Raw genomic sequence first — 20,561 nt, forward strand, 5'->3', positions numbered from 1 at the left:
AAAAGTTTTGTTTCTGAAGGTTGAGTGATTTCACCCAAGGATCCGCTTACTTTGCTATCATCCTTCCAATGACACAGTTACAAAGTGGTGAAGATGTCTGAGCTCAGAGGTGGCCCCTTCCTGGCGGCCATGCTAGAATAGCGCTGGCATCTTTATCGGACCCAAATGCCACATTTCGGACCGGCCCCAGTGCAAAGCCCACAGCCTACGTACGTACCCACCGCGCCTGCCTGCCCGTTCTCAGCAGCCATCATCAATGCCGTTTTCCCTGAATGATCGACCGCGTTCACTTGAGCGTCGTGTCTCAGGAGCAGCTGCAAGCATTCCGCGTGGTCACCAAAGGCTGCTGCGTGGAGGGTTGTCCTGCAGGTTTCAAACACACGTGGATTTACCGCCTTGCTGGTTATTGCAGTAACCATCAAGAGACATGCGAGAGTGTTTTCTAAAGATGTAAAGCTTCTGGGTTGACAGAAATGATGGCCCAATCCTTTCTTAGAACCACTAAGGCAGCCATGGAAGTATCAGCTTTATGAACGTTGTCGTTCGATTTTGGGGGGCAGGATGGGGAGGCTCCTGCAGTGACTGATAAGGAAATCAGTACTGTTCCAACCATCTAACCCTGAGTGCTAGTGAGTTCCCACTCATCTATGGCAGAAACTTTTAAAATTAGGGGCTAATTTGTAGGCAATTGGTTGGTTACCTTAAAAGCCTTAAAAGCCTACATAACCTAATGCAGACGGTGGGGTTACTGGGGAGGACAACGTGACATTACTTATCAAAATGGAAAAAGCATTAGCCTTAATGAAGTAACTCCACCCCCAGGACTCCATTTCCCACCTATACTCAGCCGTGCAAACAGATTCCCTGTGCTGCTTCTTAGGAATAGCAGAATATTGAAAGCCATGTGAATAGTCTTCTAAAGAAGTCAGGCCAAGCAACATGCTATGCATTCACTCAGTGAGATAACATGCAGCTTTCAAAAGGGAAAATGAATCTCTATAGTTTGGTATGGAAAAATCTCTAGGATAGAAAAACATACCACGTATTACTTTCTCAGTTAATTATTTTTTCTTTTGTCCAAGCGTCATTTATGTCTGTGATTCTAGTACTCAGCAGGGTAGAGTCTGGAAGATCATGAGTCTGAGGCTAGCCCGGGCTGGGTAGCTAGTTCAAGGTCATCCTGAGCTACGTGGCAAGACTCTCTCTAAACACTACTACGGCTGGAGCTCAGTCTGAGCTCGCCTAAGGGCCTGAATTCGGTTCTTAGCACTACCCAAGATAAGGGTATCTAGAAAGAAAAGCAAGTGGCTCCCTATTCTACAACACAGAACAAGGACCAAGTCTCCAGACCCGAAGCGTGACACCGTGGCCTCACCCACCTGCCTTTGTCATCCCTGCAACTGACGATGCTGGAATTGATGGCCCCCAGCAGCAGTGATGCACAGTTCTCGTGGCCATTAATTCTGGAATGAAAACGGATTTTAGTGTAAAAACTCATTAAAACATATCCTTCCACACCGCATCTTTATAGGCATCTATATTTAACAATTCGATTATTTTTAGATACAGGATGCTAATATCTGTAGCATGCTACAGCAGTGTGCACTGAAACCTCCTGCTTACTTCCATGAAGGACCTCAGTGTTCTTGAGGTCCCCTGGAACACCGCTTGCACAAGGTCCCACATATGTGATGTCGAGACAGCAAAGGGGAAAAGATATAGATCCTTCACATGTGAATTCACCCTCATTGGTATTTTTAAGATTTGTCCATCTGGAGCTGAAGAGATGGCTGAGCACTTAAGAGCACTGACTGCTTTTCCAGAGGACTGGGGTTCAATTCCCAGCATCCACATGGCAGCTCACAACCGTCCATAACTCTAGTTCCAGGGGACACAACACCCCCACACAGACATACATCCAGACAAAACACCAATGAACATAAAATAAATAAATAAATAATTTTTTAAAAATATTTGTCCATTTTTACTTTATGCATATCAGTGTTTTTCCTCATATACATATGTACACTCAGGTGTACCTAGAACCCGAGGATGCCCGAAGAGGCCACTGGACCCCACGAAACTGGCATGGATGGTGGTTAGCCACCATGTGGGTGCTGGGAACCAAATTTGGGTCCTCTGCAAGTACAGCTAGTATTCTGAGGCACCGATCCATCTCTCTGGTCCCCCAAATCACCAGATTCTTTCTCATCTACCCTTTCTTTACCGATGCGATTTCATGCCTCTAGTGTCTTTCTAGTCAAAATGACTCTGCTTCATGGGAAATCCACAGGTAACGTAAAGACGGCATGTTCAAGTCGTACACCCCACTCTGACTCATGGAACCCTGACATAAGGTCACTGCCTTCTATAAATAACATTTCTCTCTATGAACTTGCAGTAACAATTAGATTTAAAAAGGAGGAGGATGGGTGAGGAGAAGAAAGAGGAGGAGGAGAAGGATTGATGAGGAAAAGGAAGAGGAGGAGGGGGATGGATGAGAAGGAAGAGGAGGAGGAGAAGGAGGACAGGTGAGGAGAAGAAAGAGGAGGAGGAAGAAGAAGGAAAATGAGGATAAAGATGAGGAATTTAATAAAAAGTCTTCCTGGCAGAAAATGTCTTACCAGCTACAGATATATAAAATTGGTATTAACCCTGACTTATTTTTCAGAATTTGCCAGGCAATGGGGGATACCGCTGAAGACTTCTTCACATCTGTGGACCATCCCTCTCAGCACACCACCATGAGCTACCTTGGAACTTTAGCTTCTGGGAAACCATGACCATGAGAGCCCAGGCAATGGTAGCAAAGCTATTAGTCTCTAGCAGCAGAATAGCATATTTCAGTCTTATCTGCAATCTAAATGCTTCTTTTCATTTATAAAAGGCACGTTTCCTGCACACAGTTAAAGGAACAGAGGTCACCGTGACATTTCCACCCTTTCTACTTACATCGCACAGTGCAGTGGCGTGAAGGGATTGCCAACAAATTTCCGGAAACATTTCTGCTCCAGAAGTACCTCTATGCAGTTTTCATTGCCTGCAGAGAACACACAAATTTAGAGAGTCCCCAGACAGAAGCGCTGTTCAGCGTTTTTTAATTTTTTAGTTTCCCATTAAGGGTTCGGTTCTAGCATATGAATTTTCCTGAATTGGCGGAATGCCCGTTCTCCGTGGAGTAAATTGAACAAAACGCTGAAATGTTATTAACCGCGCTCACAGGTGTTCTGAGATACAGTGAGCAAATCAAACAGTGAGGACCATATGGCCTGGTGGAGAGAGAGAAAACGTCGCGTCGTTGGCCAGCAGAACAGATTCGGTGTCACCCTCAGCTCTCGAGAGATGCCCGATATCAGTGTTGCCTCAATTTCCCCATGTTTATAATCGGGACATTTTCCTTTCATCCACACCAATAGGTTAGCTTACAGGTAGGTACCCCAGTGAAGGGGGCATGGTAGAAAACAACAACGAAAGACTCTAAATGTAAAGCCTCATGGCAGTGTTTTTAGTGACATCTGGCCACAGGAGGCCCCCCGATGAGCAAAGGGGAGGCATTATGGTGAACAGGAATGCACGAGACTTTTAAAGCCTTCTCTGCCATTGTCTTAACTAGGGTCTCTAGAGCTACGATAAAGCACTGGAACCAAAAGCAACTTGGGAAGGAAAGGCTGTATTTCCCCTTACAGCTTGTTAAAGCTCACTGTCCGGGGCAGTCAGGGCAGGGATGGTAGGAGCAGCCATGGAAGGGTGCTGCTTACTGGCTTACTCTTCATGGCTTGCTCAGCCTGCTTTCTTATAGTGTCTGAGACCACAAGCCCAGGGATGCCACTGCCTATAGCTTGGGTCCTCCCGCAGTAATTATGAATCAAGAAAAATCTACCATAGGCTTGCCTGCAAGTCAATTCGGTGGGGGGGTGTTTCCTCAGTTGAAGTTTTCCCTTCCCAAACGACTCTATCTTGTGTCAAGTTGAGCTAAAGCTAGCTGACACCACCAGTTTTATTGCAAATTCTGCTCATCAGCGGGAGACTGAGTCTGAGCAGCTAAAACCGGAGCGTGGCAGACCACTTTCAAAATTTCACAGTGCCCAGCGAAGGGGACTCTGGGAGCTTGGACCCTCAGACCTGGAGGGAGGTGCCTGAGAATTCCAGAATCGGGGATTGATTGCTGGGGAGCAGTCTGCTCTCCTCTGCCTGTACTGGCAGAGGTTCAGGAGCAGAAAGACGGACCCAGCCCCAGGGAGACAACGTGGGCTGCGCTGCGGCAAGTATGTGTCTTCCCTCACACCTGGGACTCTCCTGTGCTCTTCCTTTTCTGTTGTCGGTTCTTTCTGGCCAGCAAGCACTCACAGGTTATAGGTTAAAACGTTATTTTAGGTAAAAAAAAAAAAAATTCAGTCTGCCAGTGGTAGAAAAGGAGAAAAAATAAGTTATTACAGCAAAACCGATGAAGACTAGCGAGGACACGGGCATTCTTGTCAACGTAACTGGAGCCCAGGAACTCGTTCCGGACATAAACGATCACACTAAAATCCTAACGGAACTGAAACGGAAATACCAAACCACAGGTGTAGAGTAAGAAATATTTGTAAACCATATCTGTTAACTTAGGGAGTATGTACGAGACCTTCTTAAGTAAGGCTGGTTACAGAGATCCTATGAAAAGCGGATGAAAGCCCCAAACACCAGCATGGAAGAAGGCGCTCCAAAGAAGGCACGAGGCAGAACACTGCCACAGATAAGGTGCCCGGCTCTTCCGGACACAGGAGAACTCAAAGGCTCTTCGGCAAGAGAAAGAAGCTCGGATGGAAAAGGCCACTTTCAGAGAGGAAACCACGGGCCGTAAACACGGCAAGAGGCTGGGAAACGCAAAGAGACACGTGTTTTTACCCTTGACGTTGGCAAAAATAAAAAGAGGGTTGAGTCACTCTGGGCTGGCAAAGTTGTGGAAACAGTACTCTGATACACATCAGAGCAGGCTTTTGTGCGGCATGACTCCTTGCCATTAAAAAAGACGCATTTTAAAAACTTCACTTCTGGATACGAAATGAGGTTTTTAATGCTGTAATATGAATACGCATACTGTCATAGTGTTTATAACAGAAAAGAAACCCCCAAGTTAATCTGAATGCTTATCAAAAGGGAGCTGGTTGAACAAACAGTCTAGTGAAATCACCCAGATGGCACGCTACTCACCATTGTAGCAAGCCCAGTGCAGTGGCGTGTAGCCCTGGTTGTCTTTGAGGCAACAGTCCTCTTCTGACAGGGCAATCTGGAGCAGCTCACTCAGCCACGTGGCATGGCCCCGAGCTGCTGCGTAGTGCAGGGGCGTCCTGCCTCTGGCGTCTCTGCAGAGGACGCAGGCTTCCTGTTCCAGCAGCAATTGCACACATTCCTCGTGTCCGGTCATAATCTGTCACATGGCAATGAAAACAGAAAACAAACCGCGGTTGGCTGGGGATGACAGCGTTGGGAGCGAAAGCCCCCCCCATATCTGGTCTAAGGGGAGCAGGGGGCATTGCTGAGGAGATAGGAGGAAGACCAACCCTAGTCAAATCCCTGCTAGAAAAGCCCACAAGAAACAACCACAGAAGGTATCATGCTACGTAGAAAACAGCAGCCTCGGAATCAAGGAGCAGGTTACATCCTGGCTGTCAACTCCTGTCTACCCTTCCCTGGCTCTCGCTATTCACCCATGAGTGGGCAGAGGACAATGACCTGCGGACAGGGATGTATTCCGGAAATATCCCAGTGTCTGTCCATGGGGCTAGAGAACACAGTCTGTTGCCCACTCAGGCTACAGAGCCTGTCCATCCCAAGCTAACATGCCCAGTGCGTCTTCCTGCTGGGCATTGTGGGGTCACAACACTGTCAAGTGTTTCTGTATCCGAACGGCAAAGGCACCGGGAGAGCTCTACAGGAAAGGACTGTGTATGTCCAGCTCCTTTATAACCGTGAGATCGCTGTCGCGTATACAGCTTGTCACTGACAGGCACGTGTATGTAGAGTGCCCGGATCTGGCGCACGGCCCAAAAGAAGTGCCCAGAAAAAAGAGCCATGACTATAGCAACACCCATGGAAAACTCTTTCTGCCCTTTCTCAGGATGTTCACACCACACCCACAGAGCGATTTTGTGATTTTTTACCTTTGTACATTTAACTTATTTTTGTCCCCAAAAAAGACAACTCTGCAGATGTGTGCAAAGGATTGGCCACGGGACACATACAGTACCCTCATTTGTCACAAGGGGCCACAGAAATAGCATGACTGCTCCAAGCCAGGAAATCACAGAATGCATTCTGGCCATTCTGGCGCCTACACACAATGGGGCATTAGAAATGGCCAGCCAGAAAAATATTTAATAGCACGAAAAATGGTCCTTTATATATACTAAGAGAAAAAAGACCATATGATGTGAGTGTATGTGTGTGTATACGTGTGAGTGTTTGTGTGTGTATGTGTGTATGAGTACGTGTGGGTATATGTATATATGTGCATATGTGTGTATCTGTATGTACATACGTGTGAATATATGTGTGCGTGTGTATAATTATGTGTGTGTGTAAATGAGTCTATGTATGTATGTATGTGTATATGAGTGCATGTGTGTATTTGTGTATATGTGCATGCATGTGTATATATGTATTGTGTGTGCATGTATGTGTATGTATATATGTATATGCATGTATATATGTGTGTGTGTGCAAGTATATATGTGTGTGTATATATGGATCAAATGTTACTACAGGAGATAGGATTACTGGTGATTGTGTTTTTCTTTTTCTGCACTTAAAAAATGTTTTATAATTTTCTGTGATACGCATTTTGCAGTCAGAAAGGTGAGCCGATCCCGCCAATGGTAGGTGTTCCCGTCTCTATTATCCCAGTCTAACAAAGTCTTAAAGCAGGACCTGACTGTAGTTTTCATTATCCTATAATTGTATAAAATTCTGCAATTTCATTTTGACTGCAGAGCTAATTGATTGTTTTATGAAACAAATCTTTCCCCTAAAATCTCACGCCGGAATAAAACCAAGCCAGTTCCCTGAAGCTGAGAGAGAAGCACGTACCCCTCTGTGCAGAGCTGTGCACCCCACTATATCCACAGCGTTGACATTTGCTTCCTTCTCCAGCAGCAAGGAGACAGCATCGATGTGTCCATACGCTACTGCAAGCATCAGGGGCGTTCTGTGGAGAGAGGAAGGAGATTAAAACCACTTCCAGGGAGAGACGAGTTTTCTCTCTGTTCTTATTAATGGCCCAATAGTTCCTGGGTTATCTAATTTGTTGTTCTATGCCGTGTAGAACAAGAAATCGATTTCTGTTCCAAGGGACTCGTGAAATGGTGGCATAACGCATAGGCCCAGGGCAAGGCAGGGGACGGTCTCATCTCAAGTCATTGCATTAATTCAACCATTTTCCGTACTGTGTGGCAATCGCTAGGTGCCAGCTGGCTGGGGCCTGTGTGCACACAGAAAGAGCCCTTGATCATATCCCAGCAACTCTGCTTGCCATGCTGACCTCTGTCTGCTCGGGGTTTACCTCCACCGACAGAGCTTCCTGGCTTTGAAAATAAGTCCGGCTCGTGTAGAAGAAAGACGGGGCCCTGGTCTGACTGTCACTCAAACTCATTCACCTGGGGGTAGCAACTCGAGTCTTTCTGTCTGCCCTTCTTTATCATAAGGAGAGCCTGGGTGAGGAACAGGCCAAGCAGGCGAGGATACAAGCTGAGGGATTTTGTTTTCCACAACAGAAACAACCCCTCGAGGTCTGTCTTTTTGCCAATATTAATTAAAAATGTATAAGTCAAAGGTGGAAAAGCTAGAAAGTATTAAAAGCCAGGCAACCGATACAGCTGGGAGAAAGAGGTGTCTGCTGTCGTTAGGATACACCCACACCGGGTGCTCACTTAAACGCTTGCTCTGGTGGCCACGCCTCGCTGTTCCAGACTCCTTACCTAGGAGCTTCACAGAGCTGTACTCCTATCCTAACTCAGCCTATCGGCCCTGGGGACTGACCCAGCAGCAGAAGGCCAACACGGAAGCACTTACTGTCCCTTGCCGTCTCTCACATCAACCGCTTCGGGGTTGTCTGCTATTTCCAGCAGCAGTCTCAAGCACAGCGTGTGCCCATTAACAACTGGAAGAGAAAATGACGGACATTCTTTTAACGAACCAACGCTGTAGCTCTCTTTCTCCAAAGCGAAGCTGATGTGGACGTCCAATCAATGACTTCCCTCTGCTCTGAGCAAGCAGCCCTGGTTTCCAGTTCAAGACGGCCCAGGGGGCCTGGCTCAGGGTCGGCCCTTTCTTCCTGCCTGCAAACTCTGATCTGTACCTTCCCTTTCTGTTTCCAGAGTTAAGGGAGCTTTCCTTAAATTTGCTGTCCTTTCGTATCTCCTTGTATGGGCCTGATAAGTCTCCTCCCGACCCCCGACGCCAGTTCAGCTGAGAATCTCTCCACGTTCATACACCAACAGAGAAGAGAGAAAAAGAGGGCAAGGGATGGAGAACAGAATGGTCTCCGCTCTTCCGGATCAGTAAATTCTAAATTCCATATTGGAGCAATAGTTCCCATTGATTTGATTAGCGGTGGCTGACGCTGGAACTCCAAGGCAGGATAGTAAGCACAGCCCACGCGTCCCCTCCTCTCTGATGCTGATGTCTTAGCCATGCTATAGCAGGTGACAGCAGCTACTGTCTGCCTTCCTCTTCCCTCCTCTCCCTACTGATGCTGAGGGAGGACTCAGAGGCCCCCAGTTAAGACTGCTGGCCCTTACCTGCCCCAGCTACCCAGGAGTGCGCAGGAGATGGGGTGCAACCCCAGCGCCATGCTCACCTCACAGCTGGGGAAAGGGCAACAGGAAGCGCCCATGGGCATAACTAAAGACGCCCCTTTAGAAGAAGGCGGTCCCTAAGTGAGTGTGAGGGATGCTGGGAAGCAAATCTCACGGGACAATAAACCCTAGAATTCAATGTGTTCTCAGCGTCCGTCCATGGTGTGTGTGTGTGAGTGTGTAGGAAATATTACAAGTTAGAATTCCAGGCAACATTTTATGGCTGCTGCTGCTGCTGTTCTTAAAATGATACAAAGGCCTGTTACCTTGTTGAAATCTGCACAGAGCCTAATGCCAGTGCCTTAAAAGGAAAAGATTGGCGTCGGCCGGACAGCTAAATCCCCTTGGCAACGGGCTCAGAGGGGGGAACTCCAGACCTTGGCTTTTCTTTCTGTATCCATTTGATAGTCTTTAATGCTCAGAATCACTCCAAGGATATTTTGGTTTTGAGCAGACATAAGAAAAGACTATCTCGGCTCCCATTGCTCACCTGCTGTGTCACGTGACATGATCATTTCTGCTTCCCCACCACAGTTGCCTGTCCTTACCTCACAGCCCCCAGGAAAACCCAGTCCCCCTGAGGGTGACAAACCTGTTCTCCTTGGGTTCCCACACACCACAGTCTCTCCAAGTTGTCTTCTAGCAAAAGGACATTAGTGTCTTTAGCTGTGCCCTTCCATCTCCATCCCTCTGCCAGACTGGTCCAGCCTCTCCCAGAGGTGAATGACAGCCACAGCTGCCACTGTGTTTATCTGTGCCAATCCCTCATTCTGGCTGCCCCTCCTCACAGGCTCCGAGGGTCTGAGACAAAGGAACTGGCCTCTCACGTGAACTGGAAAACAATTCTGGCTAAGTGACTCCTCAAATCTCAGCAGACATTTTGTGGAAGATGGTCATATGACAGCCTGTCTTTTTAATGAATGGCATCAAGGGGAAGCCAGCGTGGGTCTTCCTGACCACTAGGGGGCACCCTTGGACCACACCTCCATCACGGTGTCAAACGGGTCAGGCTGGTTATGGGGCCCCCGTCTTCCACAACCAAACCAGCCACAGGCAATTGTTAGGAATTACCTGGTAATAAGGCGGAAGCTTGGCTATGCTAAGCAACAAATCTTTAAAAAGAGCAAACTAAGGAAGCCTAAGAAGCAAAAATAGTGGCGACAAACAAAAATTTATAATTGGCTATACCAGCCATCACTGACATTTTCCCGGAGATAAATGTTTCCAGATAATCAGGCCACAGGTAGACTTTCTCTGTCTCAGTATTGTATCTCTTCAGTGGCTTGGATGTTAAGGCATAGTAAGAGACTTACGTCTGTATTTATTTTGATGTGTGTTTGTCAAGGTGTGCATGCAGAGAACCAAGGATAACTTGTAGGAGTTGGTCCTCTCTTCTGGGCCCCAGTGACCAAATTCAGGCCATCAGGTTGGTGGTAAGAACCTTTGCCCCCTGAGCTCTCTCGCCGGCTCTGACAAAAATATACCGGCCTGTCTAGCGTTCCTAGAAGACTTTCAAGTAATGAGAACCGTCCACATCTTTTAAACACATGTCCTAACTCCTTTTCTTCCCCACCAAGACCATCTCATCTTCTGGGCTCTTCCGAGTCAGATAAAGAACAGTGAATACAAGCTTGTTGTTCTGAGCATTTGCTAGGGACTGGTCCCAGTCTATAGTCTGCTTCAAAATAGTAGCGCCTTCCCATTTTAATAATGCATCATGGCGCCCAGCAGTGCAGGATGGTATATGATACAACCCTGGTTTGTCATCTAACTCGTGAACATTAGCTCTCAATTCTCAGGTAAATACACGAGGCTAGCTCAAGCAACACATGGGGAGGAATTTTTCTGATGAGCCCTACAACATCAGGGCATCCCTGTTCTCTCTGGAATTATTAAGGTCTCTTCCTTCTTAGAAAGACAGATTCATTAAATATCTTTTAAAGTTATTTTGAAACTACCCCAACAGGGTCAGGGCTTGACTATGTGGGGCAGTGTTTCCTGGAAGTAAATAAAAATACATCCTTTTTCATTTGTATTTAAAAGGGAAAAAAAAAAGATGCCGACCACTGCCCTTCAAAGGCTTACACCACAGCATTGCCTGAGCCAAGAGGTGCTCTTGCGCTAGCTGGGCCAGAGATTCTAACAGACGGCTTTCACATCTGTGCACATCTGTGCACGTCTGGAAGTGTCCCTTCCTGTGCACGGCAGAAACATCCCAGGAAAGTCACGTCTCTTGCTGGCCGGCGCGCACAGGTGCGTGTTTCTGTTTTGCTCTCGGGGACATCGAAAGCGAACTGGGGAAAGAACGCTGCGTGGGTGGATAGATAGAACGGAGTGCTAATTAGCTCGCTGTCTGTGATTTCCCTGGCACAGCAGTCCTGGATGTCGTTAAAGCCTCACTTCTAACTGCTTTATGATTCTGATGTGGCTTGCTCGGTCTAACTGACTCAGGAGATCACAGGGTAACTCACCATTCCCCCCCCCCGCCCCCCCCCCCCCCCGTTCACAAGTCTAAGGCTCTAAAGGCTCTTTCTCTGGGGAGGCCAGAAAGCGCCCATCATGTCCAAGGAGAAAGCAGATCAAAAGCATTTTGGAAGCATTCGGGTATGCACGGCGTAGAAATAAAACTTTTGAGATGTTACAAGTTAGGATGGAAGAAGGCGTTGCTGACCTTTGCAGGGGTTGGGGGTGAGGGTCGTGGAGGAGCCTAGGGCCTAGGCACAGGTCTGGTGAGCCTAGGGCCTAGTACACGCTAGGCAGCCGCTTTCCTCTGTACTATAGCCCAGCCACAGTCCTTTTAAAATCTTTTTAAAAAATTATTAATTTATTTATTGGGGTGGCATGTGCCCTATGCATTTGGATGACAGGAACCTGCAGGAACTCAGGTCAAACAGGCCTGGTGGCAGGCACCTTTATCTGCTGAGTCGCCTCAGCTGCTTGACCCTTTGATTTATACCTACACACGAATTACAAAACTCGGGAGTAACCCGGACCTTCGCGGGGACCTACCTGAGGCGTGAAGCGGAGTTCTTTGGGTGACATTGTCTTTCACAAAGATGGACGCGCCCTGGTTAACGAGCGCTTCCACGCATTCCGTGTGGCCCTTGAAAGCGGCTAGGTACAAAGCCGTCCGGCCTTTCTCGTCCCTGATGTCCAGGTCCACTAGCGACTGGAGAAGGACCTCCAAGGCTTGGTGGTGCCCATTGTAGGCCTGCAGAGAAGAAAGGCACACATAGCAACCCTCATAGCTGCAAATCCCCTGGCATCCACCTTCACGGCTGAGCTTCCGGAGCCGCTGACTCCTGAGTCGGGTGCCTAGTCCTGCTGCAACTTGAGATGCCATGTTTGGTTGAGGCCTGCCCTTTTCTGAAAGGAAGTGGGTGAGGGGAGGGGATCTGGGGCAGAGCGGAGGTGGGGGACACTGGGAGGAGAGGAGGGAGGGGGGATGCAGTCAGGATATAATATGTGAGAGAAGAAAGAGAGAGAGGGAGAGGGAGGGAGGGAGGCAGGGAGGGAGGGAGGGAGGGAGGGAGGGAGGGAGGGAGGGAGGGAGGGAGTTAGACTGAAACACTAATTCACAAGCCTCTGGTTGCCTATAAATACTTTTTTTTCTCCTTTGCCAGTTAATTTGCTCAAAGACACCACATCCATCGCTGCGTGCTTATCAGACCTACCTTTACAGTGATCTAATAATGAAAAATGGTTGCACAACTTGGATGGTCCTCTACCAGAAGAACCCTACACAGAGCGATGGACAATGAGACTGTTTTCAGAATCTTCTCTGTTAATAACACTAGGGGGGAAATTACTGGAAACCTTAAGGGCTCTGTGACTCGCTCCAGGCAGGCAAACCTTCCCTCACCGCCTACCACGTGACCAGCTACTAACCACGAGAGTGTAGGTGCGTTCCTTAATTGTGCTTAGAGCTTTGTTTCCGAATCTATAAACTGAGAGCAATAAAAGCTGCCTCCTGGGACTGCTGCAAAGATGAAGAGCGAGAGACTGCGCCAGTTCTGCACAGATCTGAGACGCAGGGAAAGCCTTCCTGCCTCTTTATTTCTTCTGTTGATCATAATGGAGCCACAGAGACAATTAGGGGAATATAGGGCATGGGTCGGGGCCAAGTTCAGACCCATTATGAGGTCCTTGACTGCATACTATTCAAAACAAGAGAGTAAGCCTGAGACTCTTAATTTAGCCTTTAAAGGAAAGAATACTACTCCCCGCCCTCCCAATACAGAAGCGAGGGATCTTACAAGTACGAGAGGAAGGGGTGGGCTATCTGGGGTGGGTGAGAAAGACAGGAATGAAATAGGAAAGGTCTGTCCCTGTGTCCTGAGACATCAAAGGGCATCTCTTTTGTCACGGGCATTTTTTCCCACTGTACTGTTCCTCAGGGCACCAGGTCTTTGCAAAAGACCTCGCACAAAGGATTGATTTCCTTACTCTAAAAGGAACTTTTGGAAACCAGGAAAAGTGTTCAAAGGACCTGAAAAAGCAACTCGAAGAAGAAGGAGGGGGGAGGGGGAGGGAGAGGAGGAGGGGGGGAGGGGAGAGGGGGAGGAGGAGGAGGAGGGGAGGGGGAGGAGGAGGGGAGGGGGAGGAGGAAGAGGAGGGGGAGGGGGAGGAGGGGGGAGAGGGAGGAGGAGGAGGGGGAGGGGGAGGGGGGAGGGGGAGGAGGAGGGGGGAGAGGGAGGAGGAGGAGGGGAGGGGGAGGAGGAAGAGGAGGGGGAGGGGGAGGAGGAAGAGGAGGGGGAGGGGGAGGAGGGGGGAGAGGGAGGAGGAGGAGGGGGAGGGGGAGGGGGGAGGGGAGGAGGAGGGGGGAGAGGGAGGAGGGGGGGGAGAGGGAGGAGGAGGAGGAGGGGGAGGGGGGAGAGGGAGGAGGGGGGAGAGGGAGGAGGAGGGGGGAGGAGGAGGGGGGGAGGAGGAGGGGGGGGGAGGAGGAGGGGGAGAGGGAGGAGGAGGAGGAGGAGGGGGAGGGGGGAGAGGGAGGAGGGGGGAGAGGGAGGAGGAGGAGGAGGAGGGGGAGGGGGGAGAGGGAGGAGGAGGGGGGGGAGGAGGAGGGGGGAGGGGGAGGGGGAGGGGGGAGGGGGAGGAGGGGGGGGGAGAGGGAGAAGGAGGAGGGGAGGGGGAGGAGGAAGAGGAGGGGGAGGGGGAGGGGGGAGGGGGAGGAGGAGGGGGAGAGGGAGAAGGAGGAGGGGAGGGGGAGGAGGAAGAGGAGGGGGAGGGGGAGGAGGGGGGAGAGGGAGGAGGAGGAGGGGGAGGGGGAGGGGGGAGGGGGAGGAGGGGGAGAGGGAGGAGGAGGGGGGAGAGGGAGGAGGAGGAGGGGGAGGGGGGAGAGGGAGGAGGGGGGAGAGGGAGGAGGGGGGAGAGGGAGGAGGAGGAGGAGGGGGAGGGGGAGGGGGGAGGAGGAGGGGGGAGGGGGAGGGAGGGGGAGGGGGAGAGGGAGGTGGAGGAGAGGGGAGGAGGAGGAGGGGGGAGAGGGAGGAGGAGGAGGGAGGAGGAGGAGGGGGGAGGAGGAGGGGGAGGAGGGGAGAGGAGAGGGGGAGGGGGGAGGGGGAGAGGGAGGAGGAGGAGGGGGGAGGGGGAGGAGGAGGAGGGGGGAGGAGGAGGAGGGGGGAGAGAGGGAGGAGGAGGGGGGAGGGGGAGGAGGAGGAGGGGGGAGGGGGAGGAGGAGGAGGGGGGAGGAGGAGGGGGAGGAGGGGAGAGGAGAAGGGGGAGGGGGGAGAGGGAGGAGGAGGAGGGGGGAGGAGGAGGGAGAGGGGAGGAGGGGGGGGAGGAGGGGAGGAGGGAGGAGAGGGAGGAGGGGGGAGGAAGAGGAGGGGGGAGGAGGAGGAGGGGGGGAGGGGGAGGGGGAGGAGGAGGGGGGAGGAGGAGGAGGGGTGATGGGGAGGAGGAGGGGAGGGGGAGGAGGAGGAGGGAGAGGGGGAAGGGGAGGGGGAGAGGGAGGAGGAGGAGTAGGGGAGGGGGAGGAGGAGGAGGAGGGGGGAGGGGGAGGAGGAGGAGGGGGGAGGAGGAGGAGGGGGAGGAGGAGGAGGGGGGAGGGGGAGGAGGAGGGGGGAGGAGGAGGAGGGGTGATGGGGAGGAGGAGGGAGGGGGGAGGAGGAGGAGGAGGAAAGAAAGGAAAGAAAGAAAGAAAGAAAGGTAAAATGCCAATAGACATACAAAAATCTATGTAAATTTTTATAGTGCTATCTTATGACCACCTGGACAGGACTGAAGATGTCCTACCCGATGCCATTAACAGTGTGGGGAAAAACAATCTTGCACTCTTGCGCATGGGTAGGTCGCTGTGACATTTGTGGAGGGTGAAATGACAGCATCCAAAAAGGCTTTTTAGAAACTAAGTTGCAGGCAATATATCTAGCATGGCCTCATTTATATAAAAAGAGGATGCATTGTGCATATTTATATTTATGTGTACTGCTATGGTCACAAGAAAAATTCAGGATACCACAGAGAGCAATAGTAGTGGTTATTTCTAGAAATAGTGGGTATTCAGTGTATGTGCTTAATTCACCTTATCTTCCTAAGAAATAAATAATTTTTTCCCTGAGTATAGAATAACAATAACAAATAGAAAGTTGAAAGGACGCCATCAGAATTAAGAGTACTAATAAATTAAAAATAGAATTTTCTTATTTCATTATCTTAGCTAAGGATTGTGATAATCTGTACATATTAAAAGTATATCCTATATGTAATGTGTGGTATAAATCAAGCCAGGTGGTGGTGGCGCACACCTTTAATCCCAGCACTTGGAAGGCAGAGGCAGGCGGATCTCTGTGAGTTCGAGGCCAACCTGGTTTACAAGAGCTAGTTCCAGGACAGGCTCCAAAGCTACAAAGAAACCCTGCCTTGAAAAAGCACACACACACAAAAAAAAATCATATGGTACTGAATCCTTATTCATATTCCTGTCCCAACTTCTCTCTTGATTTCTAAGCCTACAGGTCCGTCCTCCTCTTGGTATCTGCTCTAGAATGTCTAAGTGCTGTGCACTAAGTTCCTGGATTTCCATCCCGGAATCTGTTCTGCTTGCAGCCTGGCCATCTCAGCAAATGACAATCTGATTCTCAGGAGCCCCTGCCCCCCGATTTCTCTGTCTCTCATGATTGCAGCCTTGAACAAGTACCTGAGACGGTACTGACGTGTGGCAGCAGACAGTGACAAAGAACGCCCTCTGTGCCCTGCCCTGTTCCGAATGGGTCAGTACAGAGGACTGAGCTTCTTCATTGACTCAAACACAGACATGTCGGGGTTCTCAGGAACCACCTGAGAACCCCATGCCTCCGTTCAAACCCACAGAGGGGCTGTGCAGTCGGAGGCAGCTCTCCATGCCTCTCATAGGACACTGTCGCCATGTCCTGTGTCCTAGAAACACATCTGAGGCTCTGCGTCAGCTCTCACCATACTGTTTGGCCAGAATTCTAGCAAAAGCGTCCCCCAGTCCCTGTCCCTTGGTGATCTGTCATGGACACCAGTACCGGATGAAACCTTCCTGTGGTCGAACCAGAAGCCAGGCTACTCCTTGTTGCAAACCCAGCCTAGAACTTCTCTTGATGCCAGTAAAATCCAAAACCTGCTATGACCAACAAGACCTGGGCTCTGGCATGAATCCTCAGCATTGTCTGGGCTCTGGGGTGCCCACACTGCCCTCTACAGTTAAGTGGCCATGGCACTTGCCCTGACAGTCCTGGTACATCTACGCAAATACCTTACCAGGGAAGTGAGCCTCCCAGCGCATATAGAAAAGATCCCTCCACTCTTCAGCTCACTTTCTTGTCTTCGAAGCACTTATTGCCACCAAATACTAACCCTGCATTTGTTGATTTGCTTTGATAATAGCAACGACTCACTGAGGACTTCCTACGCTCTGGGCACCGTGCCAACTGTTTCCACATCTTATTTATGATCTGTAAATGCCACCCCCCCACCCGCGAGACAGGATCTTGTTACCTAGCTTAGGCTGCCTTCAAAACCTGAATCCTTCTGCTCCAGCCTCTTCTGTGTGGGGACTGTCACCAACACATACGTAGGCATAGGCCACCATATTTACTGTCAACATCCTTTTCCACAGGAAGTCCTGAGGTGGATGCCAAGTTAGGAACTGGGCATCTGGAGTCTAATAGGCATGTAGTTTTACCTTGGGAATTCCATTTGATTGACTTGAAGGCTAAATACCTTTCTGTTTGCCTGTGATGGAATCGGGCTGAATAACAGATATTGAATGAAAACCTAAATTCCTTCTATAGAAATATCCGTGTAGATGTAAAATATCTTGACTATCGCCGTGGAGCATGAAGGTACACTCTGGGGACAAAGTCCCAGACTCCTGAGCCTTTACAATAAACAACAGCCTCTCCAGAGACAGGAAAACAAGCTGTGTCAAGAGCTGTAACAGAGCAGGACAGGAAGTCTGTCTTATAACCTAAATTCTGAAGCAACCACTTGCTGGCTGCTTCTGTGGGACACATCACCTCACGTCACTGTGGCCAATCTGGGATTTAGATGCTCTTGCTATCTCCATCTTACCAAAGAGCACCCAGAGGGGCAGAGTGACCTCGTTATGCTAAGGGTATGCAGCTTGGGTAGAAAAAACTGGTTTCAGGTAAGGCAAGCTGACCCAGGAGCACTTTGAAAAGAGAATATGACAATTCAATGTGAGGGTTAAGACGCATGGTCCTTGGCCTCTTATCCTGGGGAGTTTCCAACATCAACGAAGAAGAGAAAATAGTAAAATGCCTTCCACAAATTCTGCACCAACTTCAGCCATTACTAACTAGGCCATAGGTGGTTTCTAAGCCAGCTGAGGAACATTTAACCCTGTTTGTAGTAACAGGAACATCCACTCCAGGCTGTGAATCAGACTTTCGGATTCTCCTCTTGGATCTGGGGCACATTTGAGAACTGACTCTCCAGACCATGGCCTCCCACTTTAACGGTAAATGGTAGTTCTGAATTCAGCTTACTGAATGATGCTGGGGGGAACAGGCCCAGCAGACAGCAGCCGGTTCCAGATGGCACTTTCAAATCTAGCCCCTTCTCCATTATGATGAGAACAGTAACCATTTCAATTTGTGTTCCCTTAATTTAGCTGAGGAAACCTTACAATGCGTGGAGCTATACGGAGGACAATGGCCAGCACACTTGGGTTTAATAAAGAGGAGATGCGCAGGGAACGGAGAAGCACACAGGCAGGAGGCGGTCGGCACTCCTCAAGGTGTTTAGGTCAGCCCCTGCATCTTCTCTTTTAATCCTCACAATGAAAAGAAAACAAAAATCCATTCATTGTTTTCAAGTTAAAGCGGCTCAGGCTAGGACACAATGATGGAATCTTGCTAATTACAGCTCTCCAGTCCCAGCCTGGATGGTTCTGGGTACCAGGCACATGAAAATGATGGAATCTTGCTAATTACAGCTCTCCAGTCCCAGCCTGGATGGTTCTGGGTACCAGGCACATGAAAATGATGGAATCCTGCTAATTACAGCTCTCCAGTCCCAGCCTGGATGATTCTGGGTACCAGGCACATGAAAAGGATCAGATGACTCAAAAGCCACTATATTTTGAGGATGTTTTTCCGCCCCCTCCCCTAACTCCTCCTAGGTCCTTCCCACCTCCCTGCCCACACAACTTCAGTTTTTGTTCTTTCTCAAAAACAAAACAAACAAACAAACAAAAAAGATAAAAATAAAAATCAGTAAGGCAAAAAAAAAAGTCGAAACAAAAAGCCCACAATAACAGCAAAACCTCTTGGTGCTCATTTTGTGCTGGCCATATACCACTGAGCAAGGGACCTGTCCTGTCCAGGAGTGTGGTTGATGTGTGGTGTGGTCTCACTGGAGATCCCCCCCCCCCCAATTGAGGACAATGGATTTTCCCTTTGCCACCGGGTAAACCATTGCAATCAGTTTCTAGGTTAGGGATGAATTTTACTCTAAGCTGTTACTGGGAGTACCAGACTTTAAAATTACCTAAATTATTAATTTAAACTATTTTAAGAAACATCTCATTAGACAATTTAAATGCCTTGATCATGACTCATTTAAGGACAGAAACCGTGGGCAAACGAGAAGGGGATTTGGGAGCCCTGTCCATTTCAGGAACACCGCAAGTCCGCCCCAGGAATCTCAACAGCTGGGGTCTCCCGTTTGTATAACCACATTTCTTAATTTAAAATTTGCAAGCGGAAAAAAAGGGGTAGGAGATTCTCTGGGCTGATAACCCTGGGGATTCGAATCATGCAGGCAGGAAATAGTATCTCAGAGCTGGTTGTGTCTCTCTAGGGGTCAAGGTTTAGGGGTATCTGGTTCTGTTCCCCACCTAGAACAAAGTACCGTCTTGGCCTCCATGAGCAGAGCACGGCTGAGTGACCACCAGTCAGCAGCACTGCGGCCAGGCGAGCTGGCTGTAGCTGGTGTTACTGCCAGGCAGTGGGGCTCTTTCAAACGGCTGCCAATCACTAAGGATGAACCCGATGCCATCCGGGGCAGAATTATGGAAATGGTAGGACCTCCAGGGAGAGTTTGGGGGTCAATACTCTCCCCTTTGATGCCGGGAGGTGGGAGGAAGCTCTGCCCCTCCCACATCTCCCCGGCGAGTCAACTGAACCCCCGGAACCTCCTCTGAGGCCCAACAGCAAATCAGGAGGAATGGCCTGGCCGCTGTTCTAAACCTGCTCCTTCTGTTCTCCCATAATTTTGTTTAAAACCATGCACAGATTTTAATCGTGTCATTTGAAAATGTGATATTTGATTATTCATAGGTCTAACATTTGCATATTGCTCTCCATAATCAGAGTTCTTCAGCTGAAATGTTTCCTTTCATGATTAAAGTTGACAGTGATCATTTATTATACCTTTGGTGGTATTGACTTTACGCAAGCCTCATCTTTTTTTTTTGTCCCCATTCTACAGACCAGGACACTGAGGATAAGGCAGGTAACTGTGGGGAAGCCAGGCCTAGGTGAAGCCGTCCCTCTCGGTAGCCCAGGCTTTCAAGCCTCTGCTATTCTCATTAGCACTGATCACGGCCTTTCTGGGCCGCGTCTCAAGAGCAGGCTAAGGTTTGAGGCTTGTTCTTTGGGAGACAAACAGGAAACGCTGCCTACGGCAGTTCGCTTACCGCTAAGTGGAGTGGACTCTTGGGAGCAGCGCAATCCGATTCTTCAAAACCAGTGGTGGTTCTTTCCAAAAGCTGTGGAGACAATAGGTAAATAGATAGATGAATAAAATGCCTGTCCATAGTCAATACATACAGGACAAGAAGTTATGATTAAAGAGTCTTTGGTAGACTAAATAAATAACAGGTGTAGACATTAACAGTTCAAAACACGCCATTTTAAATTCATAGGCAACACATTATTGATAGCTACATTCGAAGGGCGAGCTATATTGTGCTTGCTCCTCGTTAGTACGAGACTAGAACCTGGAACTTACACAACCTAGGATATGCTGAAATAATGAGAACAAGGTTAATTTTAGCTTCAAAGCACTGATTAAAAACCCATCTCTCTAACACGGCTGAAATCAAAGGCATCTTCGCCGCCCGGGGGGCGGGCCATGAACATCCTGCTCATTGTTTTTTGGGGCATTATCCCCGGCAGGACTTCCTGGAATTGACAGGGTCTACCAGCTCCAAGCCTGTCCTAGAATGAACCTGTAGCCAGAGGAACACAGAACCATCTCCCTGTTTTTACAAACACGGCAACCAGGGCAAGAAGACAA

At 49.3% G+C, this 20,561-nt stretch overlaps 1 protein-coding gene across 4 annotated transcripts in view; it reads right to left on the reverse strand.

Annotated features, from left to right (window-relative positions):
• Ankrd44 (ankyrin repeat domain 44) overlaps positions 1 to 20,561 on the reverse strand; it is a 211,123-nt gene that overhangs the window by 10,297 nt on the left and 180,265 nt on the right. For all 4 annotated transcript variants that reach the window (XM_041668373.1, XM_041668371.1, XM_041668370.1 and 1 more), the window contains exons 17-24: positions 19,960 to 20,031; positions 11,844 to 12,045; positions 8,050 to 8,137; positions 7,069 to 7,186; positions 5,194 to 5,410; positions 2,953 to 3,040; positions 1,380 to 1,463; positions 218 to 363 (exon numbers count right to left, since the gene is read on the reverse strand). In XM_041668373.1, the coding sequence (XP_041524307.1) occupies positions 218 to 363; positions 1,380 to 1,463; positions 2,953 to 3,040; positions 5,194 to 5,410; positions 7,069 to 7,186; positions 8,050 to 8,137; positions 11,844 to 12,045; positions 19,960 to 20,031 (1,015 nt within the window). The remainder of the gene's footprint in view (positions 1 to 217; positions 364 to 1,379; positions 1,464 to 2,952; positions 3,041 to 5,193; positions 5,411 to 7,068; positions 7,187 to 8,049; positions 8,138 to 11,843; positions 12,046 to 19,959; positions 20,032 to 20,561) is intronic.

Source organism: Microtus oregoni, unplaced genomic scaffold, assembly GCF_018167655.1.
Source record: "Microtus oregoni isolate MIOR12 unplaced genomic scaffold, Mior012 000018F_ref0000195, whole genome shotgun sequence".
NCBI classification, from domain to species: Eukaryota; Metazoa; Chordata; class Mammalia; order Rodentia; family Cricetidae; genus Microtus; species Microtus oregoni.